This window comes from Callionymus lyra, chromosome 14, assembly GCF_982586985.1.
Source record: "Callionymus lyra chromosome 14, fCalLyr1.hap1.1, whole genome shotgun sequence".
Classification (NCBI taxonomy): domain Eukaryota; kingdom Metazoa; phylum Chordata; class Actinopteri; order Syngnathiformes; family Callionymidae; genus Callionymus; species Callionymus lyra.
This window is the reverse complement of record NC_141831.1, coordinates 26,144,949-26,167,800: the sequence shown is the minus strand read 5'-3', so window position 1 is coordinate 26,167,800 and position 22,852 is coordinate 26,144,949. Positions and strand designations below refer to the sequence as shown.

Here is a 22,852-nt window from a genome sequence, read left to right as displayed (position 1 = left end):
AACCTGCTAATGTCCTCTGATCAGGGGTGTGTTTCAGTTCTTGTTCTTCTAGATCTCAGTGCTGCATTTGACACTGTTGACACCAAATCCTTCTACAGAGATTAGAAAACCATATAGGCATACATGGAACTGCTCTAAACTGGTTTAAATCCTACCTGTCATCCTACAACATTTCAGACAATCGTTAACAGCAGGAGGCCGTCAACAATGAGTCTGGTTCTGCTCGAGGTTTCTGCCTTCTAAAAGGAAGTTTTTCCTCGCCAACATGTGATTCACTCATGGTTGAACTTGTGTGATCTGTTTTTATTTCTCCACTATAGTCTTAATTAAACTGTAAAGTGTCTTGAAATAACTTTGTTCTGATAAGACACTTTAAATAAAATGGAATTGAATTGAATATTTCCAGGTTTAAAAGGGTATTCAAATATAACAAAGGTTGGGCCAGAGGTAAAAAAAAACAAAAAAAAAACAGTTTAAGTCAGCTGCTTGGTGGATCTCTGTGTCCTTTTTTAGTAGTTTTCCTGGTCCTTAAAAGGAGAAAATGTTTTAAGGACGGGAAAAAGTGTAATAATTCCAAACATTATTAACATGTTGTTTGATTGTCTTTAATTCCATTTACTGGCTATTTATTTATTTGTTCATGGTTGTTAGTCAATGACTTAACTGTTTTGGAAATATTGCTAAACTTAGGCAGCATAGTTTCACAACGCTTGTTTATCTTAATGATGATTATAATTTAATGATATATGAATTTTTTTTAATATTTCTAGTCTACTAATTCATTCAATTAATTCATGAATTCATTTTAAAGAACTAGACTATAGATAGAAAGCCTATCTGGGTATCTTTAAAATAAGTGTTATTAAACTATATGTTCAGAGCTCATACTGTGTCCTTCCTCAACTCAACGATTGTACAAACTGGACTGACGCTTTTCTTTGAGTCCTCATGAAAAGAGAAAAAAATATTACAAGCTCATGGTCAGTCCATTTGAAAAGCCTCTTCTGTTAAGGAAAGGACAAGGTGCTTGAGCTCCTTCTAGCGGCTCAAAGGGTCATTGCAGCTTAGCAGCATCTCATCAAAAGGGAATCATAATTACATTCTGTAAACACAGTCAGATTGGAAGTGAATGCTGAAGTATACATCCACATTATGAAAGTATGAAACAGAAGTCTTTACTCACATCATTGAAATTGAAGTTGACCGTTAATTTGTGTGAGTGCAGGTAAAGATTTTCATTAGCGTATGGGTCATTCTCAACGCTGCCTTTTATTCACTTTAAAACAATACGTAAGTGAATAAGTGATAATAAGTGAATCCTGAATGTTTGCCTGATGAATCTTATTAGCAATGTCCTCCAAGCCAAGGTGGATTAATTCAAGCAGACTTGATTTATACTTTATGGCATCCTTCCAGCTGTGCACACATTTTTGGTTAGTTAATACAAGACCAATGTTTCTTCCCCTTTGTGTGTTTATTTGTGGGCGCATGTGCTCATTTTAGAGACTTGAACAATCCCTTTTTTTACCCTTTTGTCTAGCTGAGTTATTGAATGTGCCGAAAAATGGGCCACATGTGGTCCTCTTCCAGCGTTTTCCTAGCCCTATTGAAGTCAGTCATAAATTATTTTTTTTGTGAATTAGATTTTAGGTATTATTCAGAAAAGGATTATTATTCAGACTATTTTTTATCAGAGTAATTACATGATTACAAGAAACATTGATTATTTTATGCATTTAAATTTTTTTTTTTTTTTTTTTCGTCTGTCCCTCATAATATTATCTTTAATTGCAACCTGTAGCGACCATTTTTTTTCTCCCATTAAATAACATATTAACAGAAAACTAATAATGACATACACACTCGAGGAGAGATTTCTTCTGCCGTATGTCAGTCCTAGATCATTTATTAGAAACAGTAATATTGTAGAATGACTGGTGTTGGTCACGCACCATGACAGCGAAACTGGGATTTTGAAATAGTTGCACATCTGAGGCACCCAGTGGTGGCAGCAAGTTGTCTCAGAGCACTAATTTGTCATGTCACATCACACACACTTCCTCCGAGATCTCACGTAACATCCAACTGTCCAGAAGAAATAAAAGGATTTTGAAACTCTCTAAGGTCACATCTACCTAATTAAAGTTGCTTTCCCTCTGCCGTCTCTAGATCGACTGTAGTTTCCATCTTTTTTCACGCCTCTGTGATGCTTTCATTTTATACCTTCAAAGTCGCTCAAGCCTCATCTCAGATCAAACGATGCAAGGTTACATGGAGGCGTTGACTGTGGGAAAAAAATGCAGAAATGAGCATGAGATGTGAGTGAATCAGTGAGGGTACCAACCTGCCAACATTCACAGGTCATTGATCTCTGCGAGGAATTTGCAGTAATTACTTGTTAGTCAGTTTAAAATCAGGTATTAAAAGAAGCTGTGTTTCGTTTGGTACAACAAGAATGCTTGAAAGCTTCTTCAGCTGTAGTGAAGTGAACCACGTTTGATTGATTTGTGCACTGATGTGGAAACATAGCTGCTGGTGTGAGTGGTGATATTTCACAAGGTACTGCAGCACTGCAGGAATTGCCTTTACAAAATGAACTTCTTACTTGAATACATTCAATATTTAAAAAAATATTTGTTAAGTTTAGCAGCTTAAATCAACCATGAATGATCTAACCTTTCGTAATGGAAGTGCTCCTTTACACGTTGAATCAAATATCACAGACTGTGTACTTTCACCTTCGTTACATTAAAAAAACTGGCATTTCCTTCCTTTGGATGCTGCTGAGAAGCTCATCCATGCTTTTGTTAGCTCCAGGCTAGACTGTAATAAAGGTTTTAATAGAGATCAACCCAGAATAATCTGTCAGATCTGGCAACAATCACCTGCTAAAAGAGCAACTTTCCACACACAAGACAGCCCCGGATACGCAGTAAGGAAAAGCCAGTGCCACTGTAGTGTAAATAGAACGCCAGACATTAATGTTCTATTTCTGAGTAAGTGGAGTCGTGCTGCTCACCTGGCCAAATGAGGGGATCTTCCACTACAATATTATCAGCTTTGATGATGTTCTGCTTTGGGAAATGTTTAGAAGGTGAAAAATGGCAGTCATTGAGATTTGTTTTATGTGTATGTAAAATTACCGTCATGTATTATCTTCATTCAAGAGGTTTTCTCATCCAGACATGAGATTTTAGTTTTTTACTTTTCAATTTTACTTCCATTACACTTTGGGGGCTTCGTAAGAAACAGCTTCTCTCTTCTGTGTTGTTGATGGACTGAACATTAAGTTAGTTATTCATGTACTGTCCGACTACTCCTGGAGCTAGAGAATGGAGTGCGTTGTCCAAAGGTTTTTCCCTCCATGTTCTTTGATGAGTTATAGCTGCTGCTGAATTATAAACATCTCATGTTTCATGATGTATAAAACTTTTACTCCGATTAATCAATTCAATTACATTTTGATAAATGTCATGAGATACAAAAGTCTGACCAACTTGTTAATGATACTCTCAGATGTTAGTTTACTAACTTGACCTTTCATTTGGGGGCCTCCCTCTATACGAACACCAGAGCACCAGATGCTTCAGCATTCCAGAATCTACACTGTGCTCATAGTGTGTAAATATTTATTTATGTTTATATAAAATGCAAAAAGTTGACAAATTTACTTTATATGATTCTTACATATTCTGAGAATGAGAGAAGAGAAAGTGTGCAAAATGTGAAATCGCAAAAAAAAAAAAAAAGTCTGTGAAGTTTCTCATTCATCCTGGTCATGGTTATCCAAGTGGTTTGAAAGTGAGTCAACGGGCGTGTGGAGTTTTAGAAAGACGCTTCTACTCTCATCCGAAAGGCTTTTTCAATTCCAAATGCGCTGGAGTTAGAAGTCAGTATATATCCTGCTAGGGGTGGGAACAGATAATTATTGTTGAGGAGTATTGTTTAAAGGAGTTGGAATCAATGTGTGGGCCGAAAACCCACCAGGGTGCTAGGCCTGGTGAGGGCCGTTGACTCTTACTGTCCAGGGAGGATCGACCATCACATGATCCCGGTTGTGGATCCTTGGAGACTTTCCTAGAGAGAGAGCTCAGCACTGCATTGAATGTGGCTGAGAGGTTATGCCCGAGATCCCCACCTCTGAAGATAACTTACTTATCTATTCTTTTAAATCATACTTTTTATCTGTCCTCAAAAGAGTGTCCTGTGTCTTTAAGTCAGTTGGACAGCCGGGCCTTCTGGAAGTGGCTACTTGAGCTATACGCTTTTTAAGCAGTTGTTTCGTTTCCCCAATGTTCAGGTCCTGGCGTTCCTCACTGCACTGAACATCATAAACCACATTGCTCTGTTTGTGATGTTTTGTCCTTAAGATGGACCAGCTTCTGCCTTATGGTGTGTACAGGCTTGAAGTGAAGAGGTCCTTGGTGTTTGCAGATGGTCCTCTTGGTACTATTGCAATTAAAGGTATTACTTTTCAAGTTCTGTGTTCTTCCTCCTCTTGTTGTCCTTCCTCCTCCTCTTCTTCCTCCTCCCACTTAGGGTATCCACAAGGAAGGTTTTCTTACGTGGTCTTGCTCTTAACATTACCTTCCGTTCTCATGTGGATGGAAAGTAAAATATAGTCACCACGTTAAAAAAAAAACACATTTAGAATGAAATCGAGCCAGGATTTGGTTTGCTAACCTCTCTTAGTACTAATAGGCTGTTTCAACGTCATCTGTCGAGGCACCTGCAATAGATTTGGTAAGTAGAGTTTTTTCCTCCAATTGTGAACAAAGCTCCTGTAGCCTGTGAAAACACTTTAGTTCCTTCCTCTTGATGTATTTATTTTTGTGTAAATACAACAAACTTAACCTGTCTAAACCTGGCCTGGGCACATTCATGGCCCTCCAACTTTCTATTTCATATAGAATAGTATTTGTTGTTTATAAAATGTTTTTTTAAATCTGCATCCGCTTCTTTAAATTAAGTCGTGCTACTGAGGGGGTGTTAATTCCTTTACTTGGAATTATTCCTGTCCCTTGAAGCGGTACATTGTACGGTTTGTTATTGTTATTTTGTCTTACAACGAGAACACTCTTGAAACAAAGTAGTCCACCACTGGGTCCTCAAGCATTTGATAACTCCAACCCCATGCTAGATAATAAGATGGCGAGCAGACAGTTTGTCAATATTTCTTTCTTGGCTTTGAATGCGCCTCGCTGGCTCTTCACCGGGAGATGTGTCGACTGTTTGTTCTTTTCTTCTTCACACCAGAGCTTTGCCAGAGGAAGCAAGTGAAAGAAGTGACACTCTGGCTAATGAAAAAAGGTCCATTAAAATCAGACACAATGCATCAATAAGGCAGACAATATGTAAAATACATCTGGAGTGTGTTCCTGTCTGGGGAGCGTCAGTGCTGGGTTGATGTTGAGCAGGCAGAGCAGATCATTGGTTCTGCTTCTACACTCCTTTGCTGCCACCTGATTATCACACACACATAATTCAGGTCATGAATATACAAGGAGCATTAAACAAATAAATACTGACATGCTGCAAGAAGCTCATACATATTGAATAAAATATACATAATTTTAAAAATAAAATGGTTTCTGACGTTTAATCACTTGGGTATTGACCATATTAGCTAAGGTCTATCATACGTGTTTATGTCTCACTTTGCAAGTCAATCCTCTATAGTTGTCAAGTTCACAGTATTTGGGATTCTCTAAACTCGTACCCACCGGTGTGTTGAAATAATATTGAAATGTTTTCATCATCTGTGAGAGGTAAAGAGGCCCTCTCCCTTGAAGCTTTCCTCAGCTCCTGGCCAGAGGAGAGGGTGGGGCTGTACGATAAATTGTTGTTTTATTTTTAATTTAAATTCAAGATATTAAGATGTTGTGATGTAAATATCTCATAAATAATGAATATTAAATAAAATATCAATAATGAAGAATTTTGAGTATTGAACAGCTGTCATTCGTGTTTATATATTACTTTTGTTTGTATTTTGTTTGTTTAGATGACATACTGTAGATACATATGTATTAGGCTGGTCATACTTTGCTACCAATTTGGTAACAACAAACTGGTATCTTTGTATATTTTGTACCGTTAGTACAGAAAACACGAGTTCTAAGCAGATCCGATTGGGACAGTACACGACTGTGCCTGTCTTCAAAACAGTGATTTCTGCTATTTGGAGTGACAACAGGAAACCTCTGATAAACAAGCCAGTTGAAGTTGCATTTGGAAATACTTTAGAAATTAGGCTGATGAATGTAGAGTACTTGATAACCCTCAAAAACTGACCTGCCAACTGTGACTCTGAAGACTCCAAACATTTATAGGAAAAAAAATACCACGCCTTGGATTTAAAATGACTGATTGTTGTTTGAAGAAAAGGTATCGAAATATGGAGAAAAAGAATTCTGGTACTGTTATGTTAATGGTATCTTGACAACCCTTATATGTACAATGAGACTTTTCCTGGTTTATTTTATTTTAGTTTAGATTTAATAAGTTTACTGTATAATAAGTTAACTGCCTTGTGATTGAAAAAAACGATTAAAAGTTCAGATTTTTTGACAAAAAAATCAAGTTAATTGTTGAGTAAAATCACATAAAACTGCAAGTAAATCCTCTACAGTTGACATGTTTTCAGTTTTTAGGATTTGATAAGATGGTACCAATGTGTCACTGGCGAGTGTGAAGAGTGAAGAATAACAACATGAGCAGAGGATACAGATAGTACAGACTCGTCTACTGATTTAGTGGCAAAGGGACTGTCTTATAATATGGAGATATGTTTCAGAAATGAGGACATTAATCAGAGCAAGCAGTTTTGCAGGTTGTCTAAAATCTTGGAGAAGCAAAGCAGCACAACAAACCTCGTCATCCAGCTGAGTACAATCCACTTTCAACAAAGGCGGGAAATACCCACCGCACTTCCTCCAACTGAAAACTCAGCGAGAAAGGTGGCTGCTGGGCGACGGTTAGAGGGCTTCGCACCAATTCGTAGAACCTAAGATTTGTACGTCATTTGGTACTCCGCCCTCTAACCGCTTCACTATTGGTTTGAACCCAGGACGACAACAACAGGTGAAGACGATCTTGACCCGGGTCCAAGTGGGGCGGCGGTTGGAAGGTCGGCAGCGTGAGAGTTGTTGCCCGGAAGGAGGAGTTGAGAACCTTCGGACGATTGAACGCTGGGTTCGGACGCACTGACACTGATGACTCCTCGACTCAAAAGGAAGACACTCAGGGCTAATGGGGAGAGCATAAAGCTCACTCGCTCTCTTCGTGGATTTCAGAACCAGAAGTAGTGAAACCTTAAAGGCAAAATGTCACTCATTTGCAGCAAGCCCAGCCGCAACACTGTGTGAGCTGCTGCCATGAGCCCCATGAGGGACACACAGCGCCGGCTGACGTTACATAACTTCAAGCTTCCAGCAACTGTGTTGTCAACCAGACTACTGGAGAGAGTACAAGGCTTGCTCGCTCTATTCATGGATGTCTGTACCAGAAGGAGCGAGACCTCAAACAAAATGTCCAGTGGGACTTGGTCAAATGTCAGGTCTGCGAGAGAATCCAGCACCAGCTGGAGATCCCGCTGAGGGCTGGAAGGCCTTACAGGAGGTAACCTTGCTGAGGTTCACCATGAACCCCAGGGTGGCAAAATGGCTCAACACCTTCTGTGTGTGAGCGTGACTTTCTGCCTCTAACCTGGCAAGGATCAACCAGTCGTCCAAATAGGTCAAGAGCCTCACCCAATTTGCTCTCATTGGTTCCAGTGCTGCCTCCACACACTTGGTGAAGGTCCTGGTTGCCAGAGAGTATCCGAACGGGAGTCGAGTGTATTGACACACTTGATCCTTGAGGGCGAAAGTACTTCCGATGTCTCTCGACTATCGTGATGGTAAGCGTCAGTCAGGTCGATAGGTGCAAGTCCAGGAGATTGGATGACATCTGTCAGCAGTTGTTTTACCATCAACATACGGAAAAGGCGGGTGGCTATAAACTTGTTCAAATAGGCGTTTCCCGTGTAACCTATTACCCCTGGAAGCCTGGGGCTGTGTCCAAGAGGTCCAGCTTAATCATGGGAAAACCCCCACACCGGACCTCCGGGGATATTCCTGAAATCTCAGGAAATATATGGACAAACTCACAACAGATGTCGATGTTTCAGCCCCAGAACTTCCTCCAGGAGAGCATATGCACGTGTCATCCTGAGGATGGCAGCCTCTGTGGTTCTCCTCTACCTCATCTGCAGTACACTGTAGAAGTGAGCCTGTCAAGTGCACTGCAGGAGGGGTCATGTTGTCTGCAAGGGATACTTACCTGGATCGCTCTCGCATACCTCATGGCCAGCGAGCCAGTCATCCTCCTCGTTGCAGTCTGTTCACGATCGAGGGACACAAGAATCTGAATGAAGAAGAAGACGCTGACCGAAGTTGTCAGTCTTCTAATGTTAATTGCTGATGAATTCAGCAGTTTTAGACCATGGGTCGACGTCCACTAGACACAAATATATAACAGACTATCATGTATAACATTGCTTAAGACATGCAACAAGTCTACACAGCCCCAAAAGCTTCCTCGAAGATCATTTTCTTTACTTCTGGCAACATTTATATTATATTTATATGTGATATCTGAAGAATGCGTTGAGTAAAAAGTGAAGTTATTCAGAATCAGAATTCTTTTAATTGTTATATTAATTATACTGACTAGGAATTAGCTTCAGTACAGTTGTGCAACTTTGAACATGAAATGTATTAAAGACTATATAAATGATTTGACTGAAATTATGTCAACTTCATTTATTTGTGAGTTTATGTTGATGTTTATTACTGACAGTGTGTTATAATAAAGAAAGCATTGCTTTCTACAATCTCTTGTAGTATAATGTTTGTATTTTTTTTTTAAATACTTGGTTATCACTAAAGTCATCTTATCACGTCGTCATCAAGATATCTGGTAGAAATATTGATAAATTAAATTTGGTTCATATCGTTCAGCCCCTTGATGAGCTCCATGAAACAGCAGGTGGCTGAACAGCCCCTTAGCCACTGCAACTGGATCCAGAGACAACAGAGGCCGCACAATGGTTAAAAGTAATTTGGTTCAGCAATTAACGTTTTTTTAAATGTACTTTCAATTTTTTTGTTGAGGTCACTGTATGTATGAATAGGAACAAATATGTTTTTAACACTTATTTTTTATGAAAACTCTATTATTTCTGATACATAAAATACATAACATTACACGCTTAATTTTAAGAGCAAAAACAATTTTCTAACACTTGTCCACCTTGTTAAAATCGAATAAAACCCACAGACTTCATACCAAAACAAGCCAAAAGTTTGATCGAACACAACACAGAAACTTTCTCCACCCTTAACTCTGAAGAGAAATAGGAGGTAGAAGTACGTGGAACTCTCGTTGATGTGTATTATGTTGCATCACAGAGGTTATTAGCCCAAAGTCTGGGTTTGTTGCCTTTGAATCATTAACTAAAGGCGGAGTGTTTGAAGCTCCTTGATATAATGATCCTTGGCAACTCAGATAGTTCAAAGTAAATTGGCAAGGGCAAAAAAACCTCCTGTGCCATTGAGCAAAATAGAGAAATCAGCCAGCTATGTTTAATAGAATTTTCATCAGTGCTCAGCCAGTCTCCCAAATAGGTTATCTAAGATAATGGCTGCACGGGTTCATACCTCCTTGTCAAATTGAATTTCTCTCGCTCCTCCAGGCAGAATGGATAGTGATTATAGAGCTTACCAAGAGAGTTAATTAATTAAATAAGAGAAGGGCTACAGCCACAAACAAAAGAGACCGAGTTTATCATCTAAAGATCTTTTTTCTCGGCACCGTCAAAGTCTGCATTCGTGGCTCTGCTTTGTTTCAATCTGTGGGCGAAACTTGTATTATTTTACTGAAGGGCTTTCACGGGTGAATCAAGATAAGAAGACACAATTAATAAAAAATATATTTTTGCATTTCAATTTATTCAATACTTGTTTAAGGGAAAAAAAAAGAGTGGTGTCGATAGTAGTATACCCAAACCTTCAAGACATATACATATCCATCGTGACCTGGCCTCCTTCTACCTAATTGTATCATTGTTCTGATTGGCTCCAGTTAATGAGCTGGGCCTTAAATCTCTTCTTGAGTATTTCTATTAAAGAGAATCAACTACATAATCCAGACATCTATTTTCTTTTAAAATAATAACACCAGAGAACACAAAAACATGATTTTACATTCTAATTTGCCATATTTCTGATACTTGTTGGACGAATTTGCAATATTTGTAATGAAAACAAAATGTATCAAAGGGTTTTGATTCACAAAATAAAAAATACTTCTTTTGGAGAGGTTGTTTTGTTGGAATCTCAAGCAGAAGAAAATAGTCATTCACTCCAGCAATGCTGCTGTTAATCTTCAATGAACAATGTGCTCCCCATCAAATTATTATTCCCTGTGCTACCATGAAACTGTAAATTAAACATGAAGTATTTGTGCTCCCAGGGCTGTATTCATTTTCAATATCAAGCTGTGAGTTGCACAATTACAATCTGTTCTGGGGAAATGACAAAATAATTCAAGTTAAAACATTTGGTCAGCACTTCTAATGGTAACGATTGCATCATAAAGTAATCAGTGAGCTCTGGATATGGTCCACCGGAGAATAGGAGCATCATTTGAGTTGATTTGAGCCATTATGGGACTTCATTTACATTTTTCTTTATCTTCCAAATACATTTAGCGGCCCTCTGCTTGGACGACTGTGATCATTCCTGACTCGATGAATTAATTTACTTGCATGGATGCATTTCCAGATCACAGTGATTAACTAGGAGTGTTCAAAGTTTTATCATTATTGTCATGATGAGGATAATATGAGGAAGATCTTCTGAGGGGAAGATGAGCAGGAGGTTATCTAGGTCTAAGCTTGAGGGTTCCCTTCCCAAGTATATTCTGATTGCTTGATGTGTGTTTGCATGGAGATAGATGACTTCACACACACGACTGAGCTGGTGAAAACACCAACCATCTCCCAGAATTGACAAAAGTTGAACTCTAGTTACATGTACAGTTATATAAAACACTTCAGGGCCGAAACAAATCTAAAACAGACAAATGTACCACAGTTATAAGACAACACAAAGTTAATGCTTCTTAAACTTGACATTTGTTTATTTTTTATTCCATAGATGTGGGCAGATGATGTGGATGGATTAAATCTCCCATCTGACGTACAAATATCAGTGAAATCCCTCATTAAACCCATCATTTTTTCTCTGATGTTGCCTATTTGTGCCCAAACTGAAAGTAAAGTATAGAAATATATTGAGTTTGTCAGCTCAGTGTTTTTCCAACTCTACTTTCATGGATTTATATAATACACAGATTATTTTAGAAACAGCAGCGACACCTGTTGGCGTCTTTAAATTGTGATCAACTTGTTCTGATAGTAACCAATATATATTAAAATATAACAGATATTAGTCGGTTGTTGTTCTTATGGTAACTAATATTGTTGTGAATACCACATTATAGGCGCAGCCAAACATTTAATTATATTTATTCGTTATATTAATATAGAGATTGAAAACGATCTAACTCGTCATTGACAAGCAGGTATTATGTTGATGATGTTTGTTGATCAATGATCGGGGCGTGCAGCTCCAGATGTGAAGGACCTTTAAGCAGCCGAGTCTTCCTGTAGCGCCATGAGCAGATCTGTCCATCGACCAATCAGAAACCACAGCAAGGCTGCCGTGACAGCGAACTGCATGTTGATTGGACGTACGTACTATGACGTATGAGGCTCTCTGATTGGTTACTTCGCTGCAGGAGTTTAGTTCTGTCACTGCAGTCCAGGAACACACAGCGACGCTGCACCTGGGAGAGTGAGATTAACTTTTTTTTTTCCGTGTCTTTACTTTAAAACCAGATTGCTATCTGCACATGTTTAACCTTCTCAAATACTCTGTTAACACTTCTGTGATGTATTAGTCGACACATTCGAAACGATTGTTGATATTTTTTCTTGTGTTGACAACTGCTGCAAACATGGTTTCATTTAAAACTCCATTTGTGTATCTAAATGCACTCAAATAGCAGATGTGTTGCAATGTTCTCTATAACAATGAGGCTCATACGCGACAGCAGCCAGAGTTCTAGCCCATATTGACATTAAAGTAAAGTATTATTATCAGTCCATCAAGCACAGTAAGCTTCTTAATTTTAATAACTGAAATTGCTAATGTTTTGGGTACAGTTTTAATAGCCAAAATTCAAAAGTAGGTTTATTCATGTTGATTCTGTTTTATTTAATAATGACAGGTTTTAACATCATGAATCTATTTCAAAATAATATTTTTTGATTTCTTTAAATTAATTTGGTTGTAAAAATGATGAAGAATTATTGTAAACTTCAATATACGTTGGTTAATTTGCAATCTCACATCTCAGAAAAATGTATATGAATTTAAAAATTGCACATAAAAGCACGCTTTAACGTGTATTTAGGTCTGAAATGATAAGCATATGTAGTGCTGGTAAATTCAAAATGTATTTTAAATCCATTTGTGGTGTGTATTGTATGATTAATTGTTTTAAAATATATATTTTAAGATTGAATCATGGATCTCGTGCTGGAAGTGGCAGATTACTACTTCCTCACTCCATACGTTTACCCTGCATCCTGGGCGGAGGATGGCGCTCTACGGCAAATTCTCAGCCTGCTGGTGCTGACCAACCTCGGGGCTGCGATCCTGTATCTGGGACTGGGAGCCATCAGCTACTTTCTCATCTACGACCACAATCTGATGAAGCACCCTCACTTCTTAGAGGTATCGCAGACTCTCTGATCATTTTAATCATATCAATATCATTCATATTGATAAACAATAAAGCTAGTTACTAATGTTGCTTCAATTGATATCTTGACATATCTTAGAAATGATACATTTATGTAAATTATTAACTTACTTACAGAACTTTTTTTTTTCATTTTGCTGTAGAATCAGGTTAGGAGGGAGATAAAGTATGCGATGACCTCGCTGCCAGTGATCAGCATTCCCACAGTCGCTCTGTTTTTTGCTGAAGTGAGAGGATACAGCAAGCTGTACGACAACGTCAACGAGTCTCCTCTGGGTAAGCGAGACAGCTGTTCTCGCCATATTTCAAATGAGAGCAGTTTGTTTGTCAACAGCTGGAAAAATTGTGGAGAAATGATGGAGAGTGACTTGGCCTGTGTGTGTGTGTGTGTGTGTGTGTGTGTGTGTGTGTGTGTGTGTGTGTGTGTGTGTGTGTGTGTGTGTGTGTGTGTGTGTGTGTGTGTGTGTGTGTGTGTGTGTGTGTGTGTGTGTGTGTGTGTGTGTGTGTGTGTGTGTGTGTGTGTGTGTGTGTGTGTGTGTGTGTGTGCGCAGGATGGAGCGGCCTCTTCCTCAGTATGATTTCCTTCCTGTTTTTCACCGACATGTGCATCTACTGGATTCATCGTTTTCTGCATCACAAGCTGATATACAAGGTGAGTCACAGAGTGAAAGACAAGAAAATAATTACAATATTAATAACCAAACCATGAACCAACACTCATTTTCAGACACTTCTAGTTCATAGTCTTCTTCTGTCACAAATGGGTAATGATGATGATAATAAATGTGCTTCACAGCTGTTTCATAAACCTCACCATATTTGGAAGATTCCGACTCCGTTCGCAAGTCATGCCTTCCACCCAGTGGACGGCTTCATGCAGGGTCTCCCCTACCACATCTACCCCTTCCTCTTCCCACTCCACAAGGTGCTCTACCTGCTCCTCTATGTCTTTGTCAACATCTGGACCATCTCCATACACGACGGCGACTACCGTGTTCCCGGATTCTTAACCGGCGCCATCAACTGCTCGGCCCATCACACAGACCACCACCTCTTTTTCGACTACAACTATGGCCAGTATTTCACCCTGTGGGATCACCTGGGGGGGTCCTACAGGCAGCCGTCAGCACTGATGGGAAAGGGACCCATGGATCTGATCCGAAAACTTCAAGGAGAAGGAAAACTGGCAGGCAAAGGGCTAACCAAAGAGGAGTAACAACTGAAGAATTACGCAAGTATCTAAGACATGCGTGTTAAGAAGAGCCAATCAGATTTTTGCAGAGTTTGAGACGCATATAAAAGGCATTTTTGGGACACCAAGTTGATGCTGACTCTTCACATTGAAACGCTTCAACTTTAACATTTTAACACTATTTGATCATCACTACTGAAACTCCTCGTAAATAAATAAATAAATGTATTTTTGGAAGAGTAGGTCAATTATTTTGTGTAGAAACTGTAAATATACCATCAGGTTAGAATCACAGAAGGTGCAATATGAATTCAGTAAATGCCAATGTATGCTGCTTGTATGACTTAATTTTGTATATCATTATTTAAACGTGTTTATCCCCTAAATAATAGAACTTTAACCCATTAATGCTCGACTCAATTGAGAACACTTTTTATTTAGAGTTGATGAACTTAAAGAAGCACTACTTAACCTTTTTTGTTGTTGTTGTTTGTTTCTACCTAAACACTGCAGCAAGATTAAATAAGTGGAAGATTTAAAACTAGTGAAAAGTAAATAAATGTCCTGAGTGTCATAAATGATCTATATTTTACGGATCACTATTTTGTCTTTATCTTAAGATTATCAGTGTTATGCAAGTTTAATCAATAGAGGCAATGGCTTTATTCTCTCTGCCTTACCAGAGCATGTTTTGTGGAGTACAAAGAACCCAAACATTCAAAATAAAAATAGTTAGGAAGATCGAACTACAGTCATAGACATTTCTCTAAAATTTACCTCCCCAAACCAGTCCAAAGTCCAAACAAATCTAATTTTGTTTTTCTCTATCACGTTAGATCTATATCTTCAGTTCAGTGTTTTCTGTTTATGTTTTTATCTCTATTTTTTAGATTTTTGCAACCGTCAAGCTCAACTGTAATACCGTTTTTCGTTTCTAGCTTACATAAGGAAATGAAGAATTGTGTGTAGTTTCTTTTCAAAGTATATAACAGAAGACAAGGGAGGACAGCATCAACCTTATGGTACAACCCGCTAGTGCTATTTATTAAGGTTACCGTTTTTAAGAAAAAACATTTCATATTTCACTACATATTATTATAATAAAATAAATGCTGGATCCACAATTGAAGACACTTCACTTTCACAGTAATAATGGCCTGAAGGAGAACAAGATACACCGTCAGCCTCATAAACAAATAAACTAAAATGAAATGGATAAAAACAAATATGAATAGGAAACTAAAAACTTGAAAAAATATACATATTGAGACTTTATTAACAACTTTATTTTGAAAATTGAATTCAAATAAAATTCAATAAACTCCATATATTTAATTTGAAAAAAGAGCAAGTGTTTGTTGACAAAAAAACACTTGTGTCGTTCTGTTGAAAGGCCATAATTAAATAATGAATGTATTAATAATGATTGAAAACGTAGAACACTAAGAATGTTTGTACGGTGGAACTAAACTACTGGTGTTCAGCACAGTAAGAAGGGCATCCACAGGAGGGAGCGCATGGCTGCTCCTGCAGCCAGACCCGCCAGTATTCCCATCCCTAGACTGCCAGCCACTCCGTCAAACGGGTCTCTCTGAACCACCAGCTGATGATTGCCTGTGGACAAGAACATACTTCACTTCCCGGTTCACTTGTCACTTCTTTGTCACTTGTTGACAAACGACAGTTTGGAAGCTTCTAAGCGCAGAAACACCCGAGGGCAGCATGTAGTCACATATCAGTGGAGCCAGAGGATCAGAGAGAGACCCCCTCCGAGACTCTCCATCCATCACAGTCCAGCAGAACACCTACTTCACATGCAGCCGAATACAAAGTCGTCATCGTGACGGTACCTGGTGTGAGGTAGATGATGTGGTTACTGTCGAGAGGAAGGCTCTGATAGGAGTCATCGTACGGGTCGTACAAGAACACCTGTGGAGGAGGGCATTAGAAGGAGGGTCCAGGTAGAAGCAGCAGAGGACTCACCGGGTTCCTCCTGGTCTCCAGCAGGGTCAGCTTCCACGCTCTGGGGAGGGAAATGAGCCGGACAGATGAGACACTTGACAGCTGCATGCAGGAATATGAGGGATGATACAAACATGGACTCGTCCTCACTGTTGGCACACAAGTTCAGCGTCGATCCATCTCTCAGCTTAACCGCCAGGAGGTTCTCTCGGGGGTTATTCTCGGGACACACCCCTGAATTCAGAAGAAAACTTCAAATCAAACAAAGCTTTGGACATTTGACTAAACAGAAATATGCTGGTACAACAATGTCTTGGAAACAGAAATAACTGATTATTTTCAAGTTAAGATTTCTACTCGATTACCTGAGATTAAAAGGGATTTTGTTTTTACAAGTTATTGTTTGTGTTGTACTTGTCTGCGCTTGGAACTCTAATGAGGAGGTGAATGACAACTCAAAAAATTGTACCATCACCTGCACACTCCAGGCCCGACCAGACGTCGCAGCACAGGGTCTTCAGGTTGACGTGATAGTCCAGCTCTTGACGACTGTCTGTCTTGTAGAAGCGAAGACTTCCGTCGATCCAAAGGTCACACCAGTTCAACTTCCATCTCTTGAGAACAGAAGCTAGAGAAACATATGTCAAAGTAAACCTTTAAATATAATCTTTTTCAGAACCCTAGTGACCTTGAACACAACAGCAATAATTCCCTGACAATTTCTTGAATTTCCATAAAGTATTATAGCAGAAACTTAGGTTGTGAAAATTTAGAATGTTGTTTACTCACTTTGCCGCCACAGCCAGCCGGACCGCAGAAGAGCCATCTCTCTCAGATTGAATCCCAGCAGTAATAGGAATGAGGATTATTCAACAGCAAAATGATCTGCCTTGTTTGTTCCTTCCGGCGAGCGGCAAAGAGGCTTTAATCTGGTTTTGTGCAACTCTCAGGGTAATTCTGGATTAGCAATGGCCACGCCTACTTTTCCTGTTTATTTTCCTTCCTCTTCATCATCAACTGTCGTGAAATGTTAAGTGATGATTATTTAGATAATATAATAAGGGTACTCACGTAACTGTAAGAGGCCTGTTGAACAGTTAAAGATGTCTGTAAAATGATGATTAATTAGCCTAAACGTCCACAGGTCAGTAATGAGAGTCTCTAGAATATTCTTGGTTCCAAATTTTATTTTTTTTATTCAACTTAACTTAACAGAATTCTAAGCGCGAGTCAACTACAAATATTTTGAAATCTGATTTAGTTAGGCTTTGATCACCAATATTATGTTAAACACAAATAATGACGGTAAAACAATATGAAGAAAATATTCCCCGACATAAAACCTGTTTCTTATTTGTAAAGACGATCTCGGTGACTCAATAAGCCAGACAGCAGAGTTGAAAACCGTCTATCAAATGGAGTTTATTGAGTCTTAAAGGGGTACGGAGTTCACAAAGTTGCAGCTACAGTACGTTACATCTTCCCACGTCGTCATGAAAGCCTCTTCACTGCAGACCAATTATCTCAAGTAAAATGTCACTCAAGAAAACAAGCACCGATCGGTGGAGACCACCGGAAGTTTGGTGGTTGTGATGGGTGGTTGAAAGATTAGGAATTAAAATCATCATTTGTGTGCCAAAACAAAGCGTATATTTTTGAAATGACAGAAGCACTTTGTTTTGGGTTTTTTAGATTAATCATGAAGGCACTAGAGAACAAATCTAGTTTTCTGTCCAAGAGGATCATTTAAGAATAATTAAGAGAAGTTCAGTCAAATGTCAGAGTGCCTTTTCTCAGTTATTAGACCCCAAACAATATTCAAACAGGAAGTCCTTCCAAGTTCCTTCCTTCATTATAAGAGAGAGGTACTACACACCGTTTAGTCATCATGAGTGATTTATGACCACCCCTGGGACATTTGATGACCTTTTGACCCCTGGTGCCAGTCAATTTATGGTGACCCCTCCTCCTCCTATGCCCCGCCCCCCTGGTACACCAACTGTCATAATGATTGATGACATACAAAATATGAGTCAAACTTTACTGAATAAAAAGATTCATTTTGTAAACCAGATTTATTAAAAAACATATAGAAGGAAATCCTTGGGTTTTCCTTTTGTACCTCAAAGATGAGCCACAAAGAGGTGGAGGGTTCAGAAGAGGTGTGTTTGAATCTGTACTACAGTAGTGTCAATATAAGGTGCTAACAAAAGTTAAATAAAGGTTTAAAGTAAAATTACTGAACCAGTAACAAAACCATCATGAACATAGTTTAGAATTGTGCAGTGGTCAGTACCTGATGTGAATGGAGTGAGTATAAGTGATTGATAAAGGAAAGTGTTTTTGTTCTAGACTACAACAACTACACATCTGATATGCAGTGACACAGCTATTGTTAAACGTTTTTGCTCGCTCATAAAATCCCTAACCCCTTTGTCGCCTCCTGTAAGTGGAATGTTACCCTCTCTGTGAAAAAAACTCCCTTTAGACCTCAGAGCTTCTACAAATCCAAAAAGAGAAAACAAATTATTACTTTTTTTTCTTAATTTTTGTAAATCCTATGTTAAAAGCTTAAAACACAACCCACATTTTATCATGAGATAAGAACTTAGGAAACCCATTTTTAATTTATAGATAAGCGTATAGACTTTATGGAGGTTAATTCCATGTAAAAGGAGAATTAATTGTTTGATAATCATTGATTGATGCAGACTTTTAGCTTCCACCATTATAGGATTTCCAGGGTCATCTAGCTCTCATTTTCACCAAAGCAGGATTGTAAAAGAGTCATAGGGGTAAAAATGTGTTGTATTTCCTCATCCCTTAACTTATGGGTTTACACCGCTTAAATATTAAATCGATATCCATATGAAATCTTAGGAACAATCAAGGAAGAATACTCACTTCAACACTGAACACAACATACTCTGTTAAGTGTGGAGACCTAGGTTTGTTTTTGGACAACAGCAGGAACTGGAATGATACACAGAGGATGAAAAGATCTCAATCCTTGTTGAGGGAGAACCTGAGACCTCCCAGACCCTTTCTTGCTTCACCAAAAGAGGAGGTGGATGGTTGGATGCCGGATGTCCAGTTGAAGGCCGTGAAGACCATCGTATCTCATCTCGTGCCGCACTCTGCACAAGTTCACAGAAGAGAAATGCTACGGCTGTCAAGTTGACCACCACGGTCAGTTGCACCACAACTTTGTGAAGGCCACCGACGTGTAGACTGTAGAATACTTTTACCTGCAGAAGTTTCACTCTCTGATGAAGAGGCTGTACACTCCAAACTTAATCCCATTGTCCAACACTTTCTGAAGGGAAACAGCATTGAGGCCGATGATCACAGAGTGACCATTATTACAGATATTCTTTTGCTCGAACTTAAATCTTCAAAATTCATCTTTCCTGCGCTCCTCCTTTGTGAACACAGCGGTTTGAAACTACAGATGGAGAAGCTGAAATCTGCGTCTAAAATCTGGGAGAGAGCTTGATTTCTCAACCGCGAGCAGAAGACGAGATGGGTCAACTCTACGGGACACTCGCCTACTATTTTCCCCAGACATTCTCACTCTAGAGAGTTTGAAGGATATTTGAATAAAGCCATTGAAAACAAAGTTTCATAAGGCGAACACAAGGAATTTAAAAAGCTGGAATTCATGTTGGAGCAAGTAAGATCACTTCACCGACATCATTGGGATACTGTGTTGCAAATCACGTCCTCTTTATGTCAAGGAGGATTTTAAAAAACATTTAAAAAAACTGGGAAAAGAGACAATTACCATGAGTCGACTACTCTGCTTTTACGCCTTACTGTTCGATGTCAGTGTTGAACTTTTACAGTCCAAACATCAGATGAACGTCTCACATGAACTCGCTCCACTACACGTTTCTCTCTGCAGTATCCTTGATGTCCATCTGTTGAGTTAGACTTGGAAAATGTTGAAATAAACGACTATAAAGAATGATCAGTGCCTGTTGTGAGGGATTAGCTATGGTTTTGTAAGGGATCAAACTAACCTTTTTAATAACCCTTGTTGAAAATGGAAAAAATACACAAACAGGTGGTCACAAAATGAGGTCGAACTAAAAAAAACAACAACAAAGTGAACGTTCTGAGGATTAAAGGTTGAACAAGGTGAAGGTTTCTGGTTTAAGGTGTTAAAGTAAACTTTATAAGCTTTGAATCCATTTAAAAAAATATATAACATTCTTTTTTTTTTAAAATTCTCAATAAAATCAATTCAGTGAAATCTAATCTCATACTTTTCAAAGAATGTTATTTTTTCTTTTTCAAATGAGGAGTATAAGTGCACCAAGGTCCAACTGGAGATGATGTTGCTGGATTCGAGCGATCCATCTGTAGCCCAAGTGGCACCCATCCTGGCCACCGGAAGGAAGGTTGGCTGCAACTGACCAGGGAAAGGCAGAACGCAGACACAGGGACATCGTAGGCCGAGTTCAGGAGGGGAGGAGTGGTCTTGGTCTGGGGGAACAGTTCACCGGCCTGGAGTAAGGCCAATCCGGCTGAAAGACTAAAGCTGGTGGTCCAGGAGGTATAGCGGGAAGAGGAAGCAGGAAGGCGCGCACAAGCTGTGACACTGGCAAAGCAGTCAGTGGCTGTGGATGAAAAGAAAGGATCCTACCTGGGCCTTCAAGTGAGCTGATGGCATCTAGGGAGTGAACCTGGGACGCTGGGTCTCGCTTCTGAACCCTCTGGAGGTGTCGTGGGTTAATCAGATGCTCAACAGCAAGGCTGAAGCCGTAGCATTTCTCCTGAGTGTGGCACAAGAGATGAGATACGTTGGTCTTCACGGCCTTTAACAGGACATCCGGCATCCAGCCATCCACCTGGTCTCAGGTTCTCCCTCAACAAGGATTGGGTTGAGAGTAGCATCCGCAGTCTGAACATGGGTATCGGTCACATCAGAGTCAGACGAGGGTTCCGGGAGTGTCGTTTGTGAATAAAGAGTCTGGCTTCATATTGCGGAGACCAGGCTGAAACATGGGCCTCTGGGTTGACACGGGGCCACAATAGGTAGGCTCTAGACGTCTTCTGATAGACGTGGTTGGTACGAGTTGCTCCAATGTTTACGTGAACGAAGAAATCTTTTCTTTGACGATGATTCTTTATAGTACTTGTGTTCACGCGTCATGAAGGAGTGATGAGGGACGTGGCGAGGGGGAGAGGCTCTGACTAAAAGAGATCTTTTCATCCTCTGTGCATCATTCCAGTTCATGCTGTTGTCTAAAAACAAAAACCTAGGTCTCCACACTCAACAGAGTACGTTGTGTTCAGTGTTGAAGTGAGTATTCTTCCTTGATTGTTCCTAAGATCTCATTTTTTATATCAATTTAATATTAAAAGCGGCGTAAACCCATAAGTTAAGGAATCCTGCTTTGTTGAAAATGAGTTAGATGACCCTGGAAATCCTATAATGGTGGAAGTTAAAAGTCTGCAAAGATGGTTTTTTGAATGAAACATGCGTTTGGATCAGTCAAATGATTCTATAAACAAGCTGTTTTGATTGTAACACATAAAATGTAACACTAAACTGTAGATGAGAGAGATGACAATTTTTTTTAATGACTACCTCTTCCCTTCTCAGACACCGTTTCATGATATTAGAAGTGTATTATGCTTCGTCATGTCATATAAGATGGTAAAAATCTCATAAAATAGTTTGCACAACCTACGCCTGACCCTGGTGTGACTCTAAAGCACACTATTTGTGAGTTTCTGTTCTCCATCTTCTAGGATGAGAAACTATGTTTTTGATGTTTATTTGTACCATTTAAAGCTAAACACAATATGGGAAAAATAATTGTTTACAAAACTTTTTACAAAGTTTTGACTTCTTCATCAGTGCAACGACTTACTCTTCACTTACGGCTTAATACTTTTGAGTGGAGCTAAACTTCTTGACGTGAATGTTGGACAAATGAAAACATCGTCAGAAAAAAAAAAAGAATCCCAGAAACTTATATGGTTGCAAGGACAGACGTTTATAAAGAAAATCTGTTTTTGACATACATTGTTTAAAGTCAAGTTAAAACTATATTGCTTTTGCATGGCTTTTGTAAAGTTACCTTAGGTTAACACATTGATAGTGGTTTACTCAATACTCAAAGTATATTTTAACATACTTTGATGAGTATTATGAGTAAACCACATATCATTTATTACTGTAAGCAGTGCATTTGTCTGCTTCAAGAAATTAGGGAGTTGACTCATGTATTTGTAAGAGGAACAAGTAATTTCACTCTAAACCTTTATTTAACTTTTTGTAGCACCTTATACTGACACTACAGTGGAACGGATTCAAACACCCCTCTTCTGAACACTCCACCCCTTTGTGGCTCATCATTGAGGTACTAAAGGAAATCATAAGGATTTCCTTCTATACGTTTTTTAATATATCTGGTTTACAAAATAAATACTTTTATTCAGTAAATTTCGACTAATATTTTGTTTAGTTGTGTATAGTTAGATGTCAAGATTAGTGTTTTTGTTCTGTTCTTACCCTGAATGAGAATCAAAGGTCTTTAAGAATGTTGACAGGCATCACCGTTATGAAAGCTTGACATTGAGTGTTTGTTCGGACACGGTGAGTCTTTTCCCCTTTGTGTAAGTGGTCAGATTTGAATTCTCTGTCAAAGAGATCGTGAACAAAAGTGCATCATCAACTCTACCAGCTGGAGGTCATACATTTTGACAGATAAACCCCTCCCCTCTCTGTTAATAGATAAGGTATGAATATAATGATGACTACCCTTAATGATTGAAAAATAAATGGACATCGAAAGTTAATATACATTGTAG

At 38.9% G+C, this 22,852-nt stretch overlaps 2 protein-coding genes across 2 annotated transcripts; one reads left to right on the top strand and one right to left on the bottom strand.

Annotated features, from left to right (window-relative positions):
* Positions 1 to 11,860: 11,860 nt before the first annotated feature.
* Positions 11,861 to 14,106, top strand: LOC148066861 (lathosterol oxidase-like). Its single transcript, XM_087807712.1, has 5 exons — positions 11,861 to 11,900; positions 12,628 to 12,845; positions 13,017 to 13,149; positions 13,425 to 13,525; positions 13,670 to 14,106. Exons 2-5 carry the CDS (start codon positions 12,636 to 12,638, stop codon positions 14,087 to 14,089), a joined length of 864 nt encoding a protein of 287 aa, XP_087663838.1. The 5' UTR covers positions 11,861 to 11,900; positions 12,628 to 12,635; the 3' UTR covers positions 14,090 to 14,106.
* A 1,433-nt stretch (positions 14,107 to 15,539) lies between these two features.
* plekhb1 (pleckstrin homology domain containing B1) lies at positions 15,540 to 16,889 on the bottom strand. Its single transcript, XM_087807717.1, has 6 exons — positions 16,817 to 16,889; positions 16,497 to 16,655; positions 16,162 to 16,261; positions 16,049 to 16,088; positions 15,916 to 15,994; positions 15,540 to 15,679 (listed from the first exon to the last, which is right to left on the bottom strand). The coding sequence occupies exons 1-6, from the start codon at positions 16,851 to 16,853 to the stop codon at positions 15,546 to 15,548; spliced, it is 549 nt and encodes a 182-aa protein (XP_087663843.1). The 5' UTR covers positions 16,854 to 16,889; the 3' UTR covers positions 15,540 to 15,545.
* Between the last annotated feature and the right edge of the window lie 5,963 nt (positions 16,890 to 22,852).

Excerpts from the sequence above, each read along its gene's own strand:
- LOC148066861 (XM_087807712.1), top strand. The coding sequence starts at position 12,636 with ATGGATCTCGTGCTGGAAGTGGCAGATTACTACTTCCTCACTCCATAC. Across the intron at positions 13,150-13,424 it reads CGTCAACGAGTCTCCTCTGG|GATGGAGCGGCCTCTTCCTC; the intron begins GTAAGCGAGACA and ends GTGTGTGCGCAG. Across the intron at positions 13,526-13,669 it reads ATCACAAGCTGATATACAAG|CTGTTTCATAAACCTCACCA; the intron begins GTGAGTCACAGA and ends TGTGCTTCACAG.
- plekhb1 (XM_087807717.1), bottom strand. The coding sequence starts at position 16,853 with ATGGCTCTTCTGCGGTCCGGCTGGCTGTGGCGGCAAA. Across the intron at positions 16,089-16,161 it reads AACAGTGAGGACGAGTCCAT|AGCGTGGAAGCTGACCCTGC; the intron begins GTTTGTATCATC and ends TTCCCTCCCCAG. Across the intron at positions 15,995-16,048 it reads TGGAGACCAGGAGGAACCCG|GTGTTCTTGTACGACCCGTA; the intron begins GTGAGTCCTCTG and ends CCTCCTCCACAG.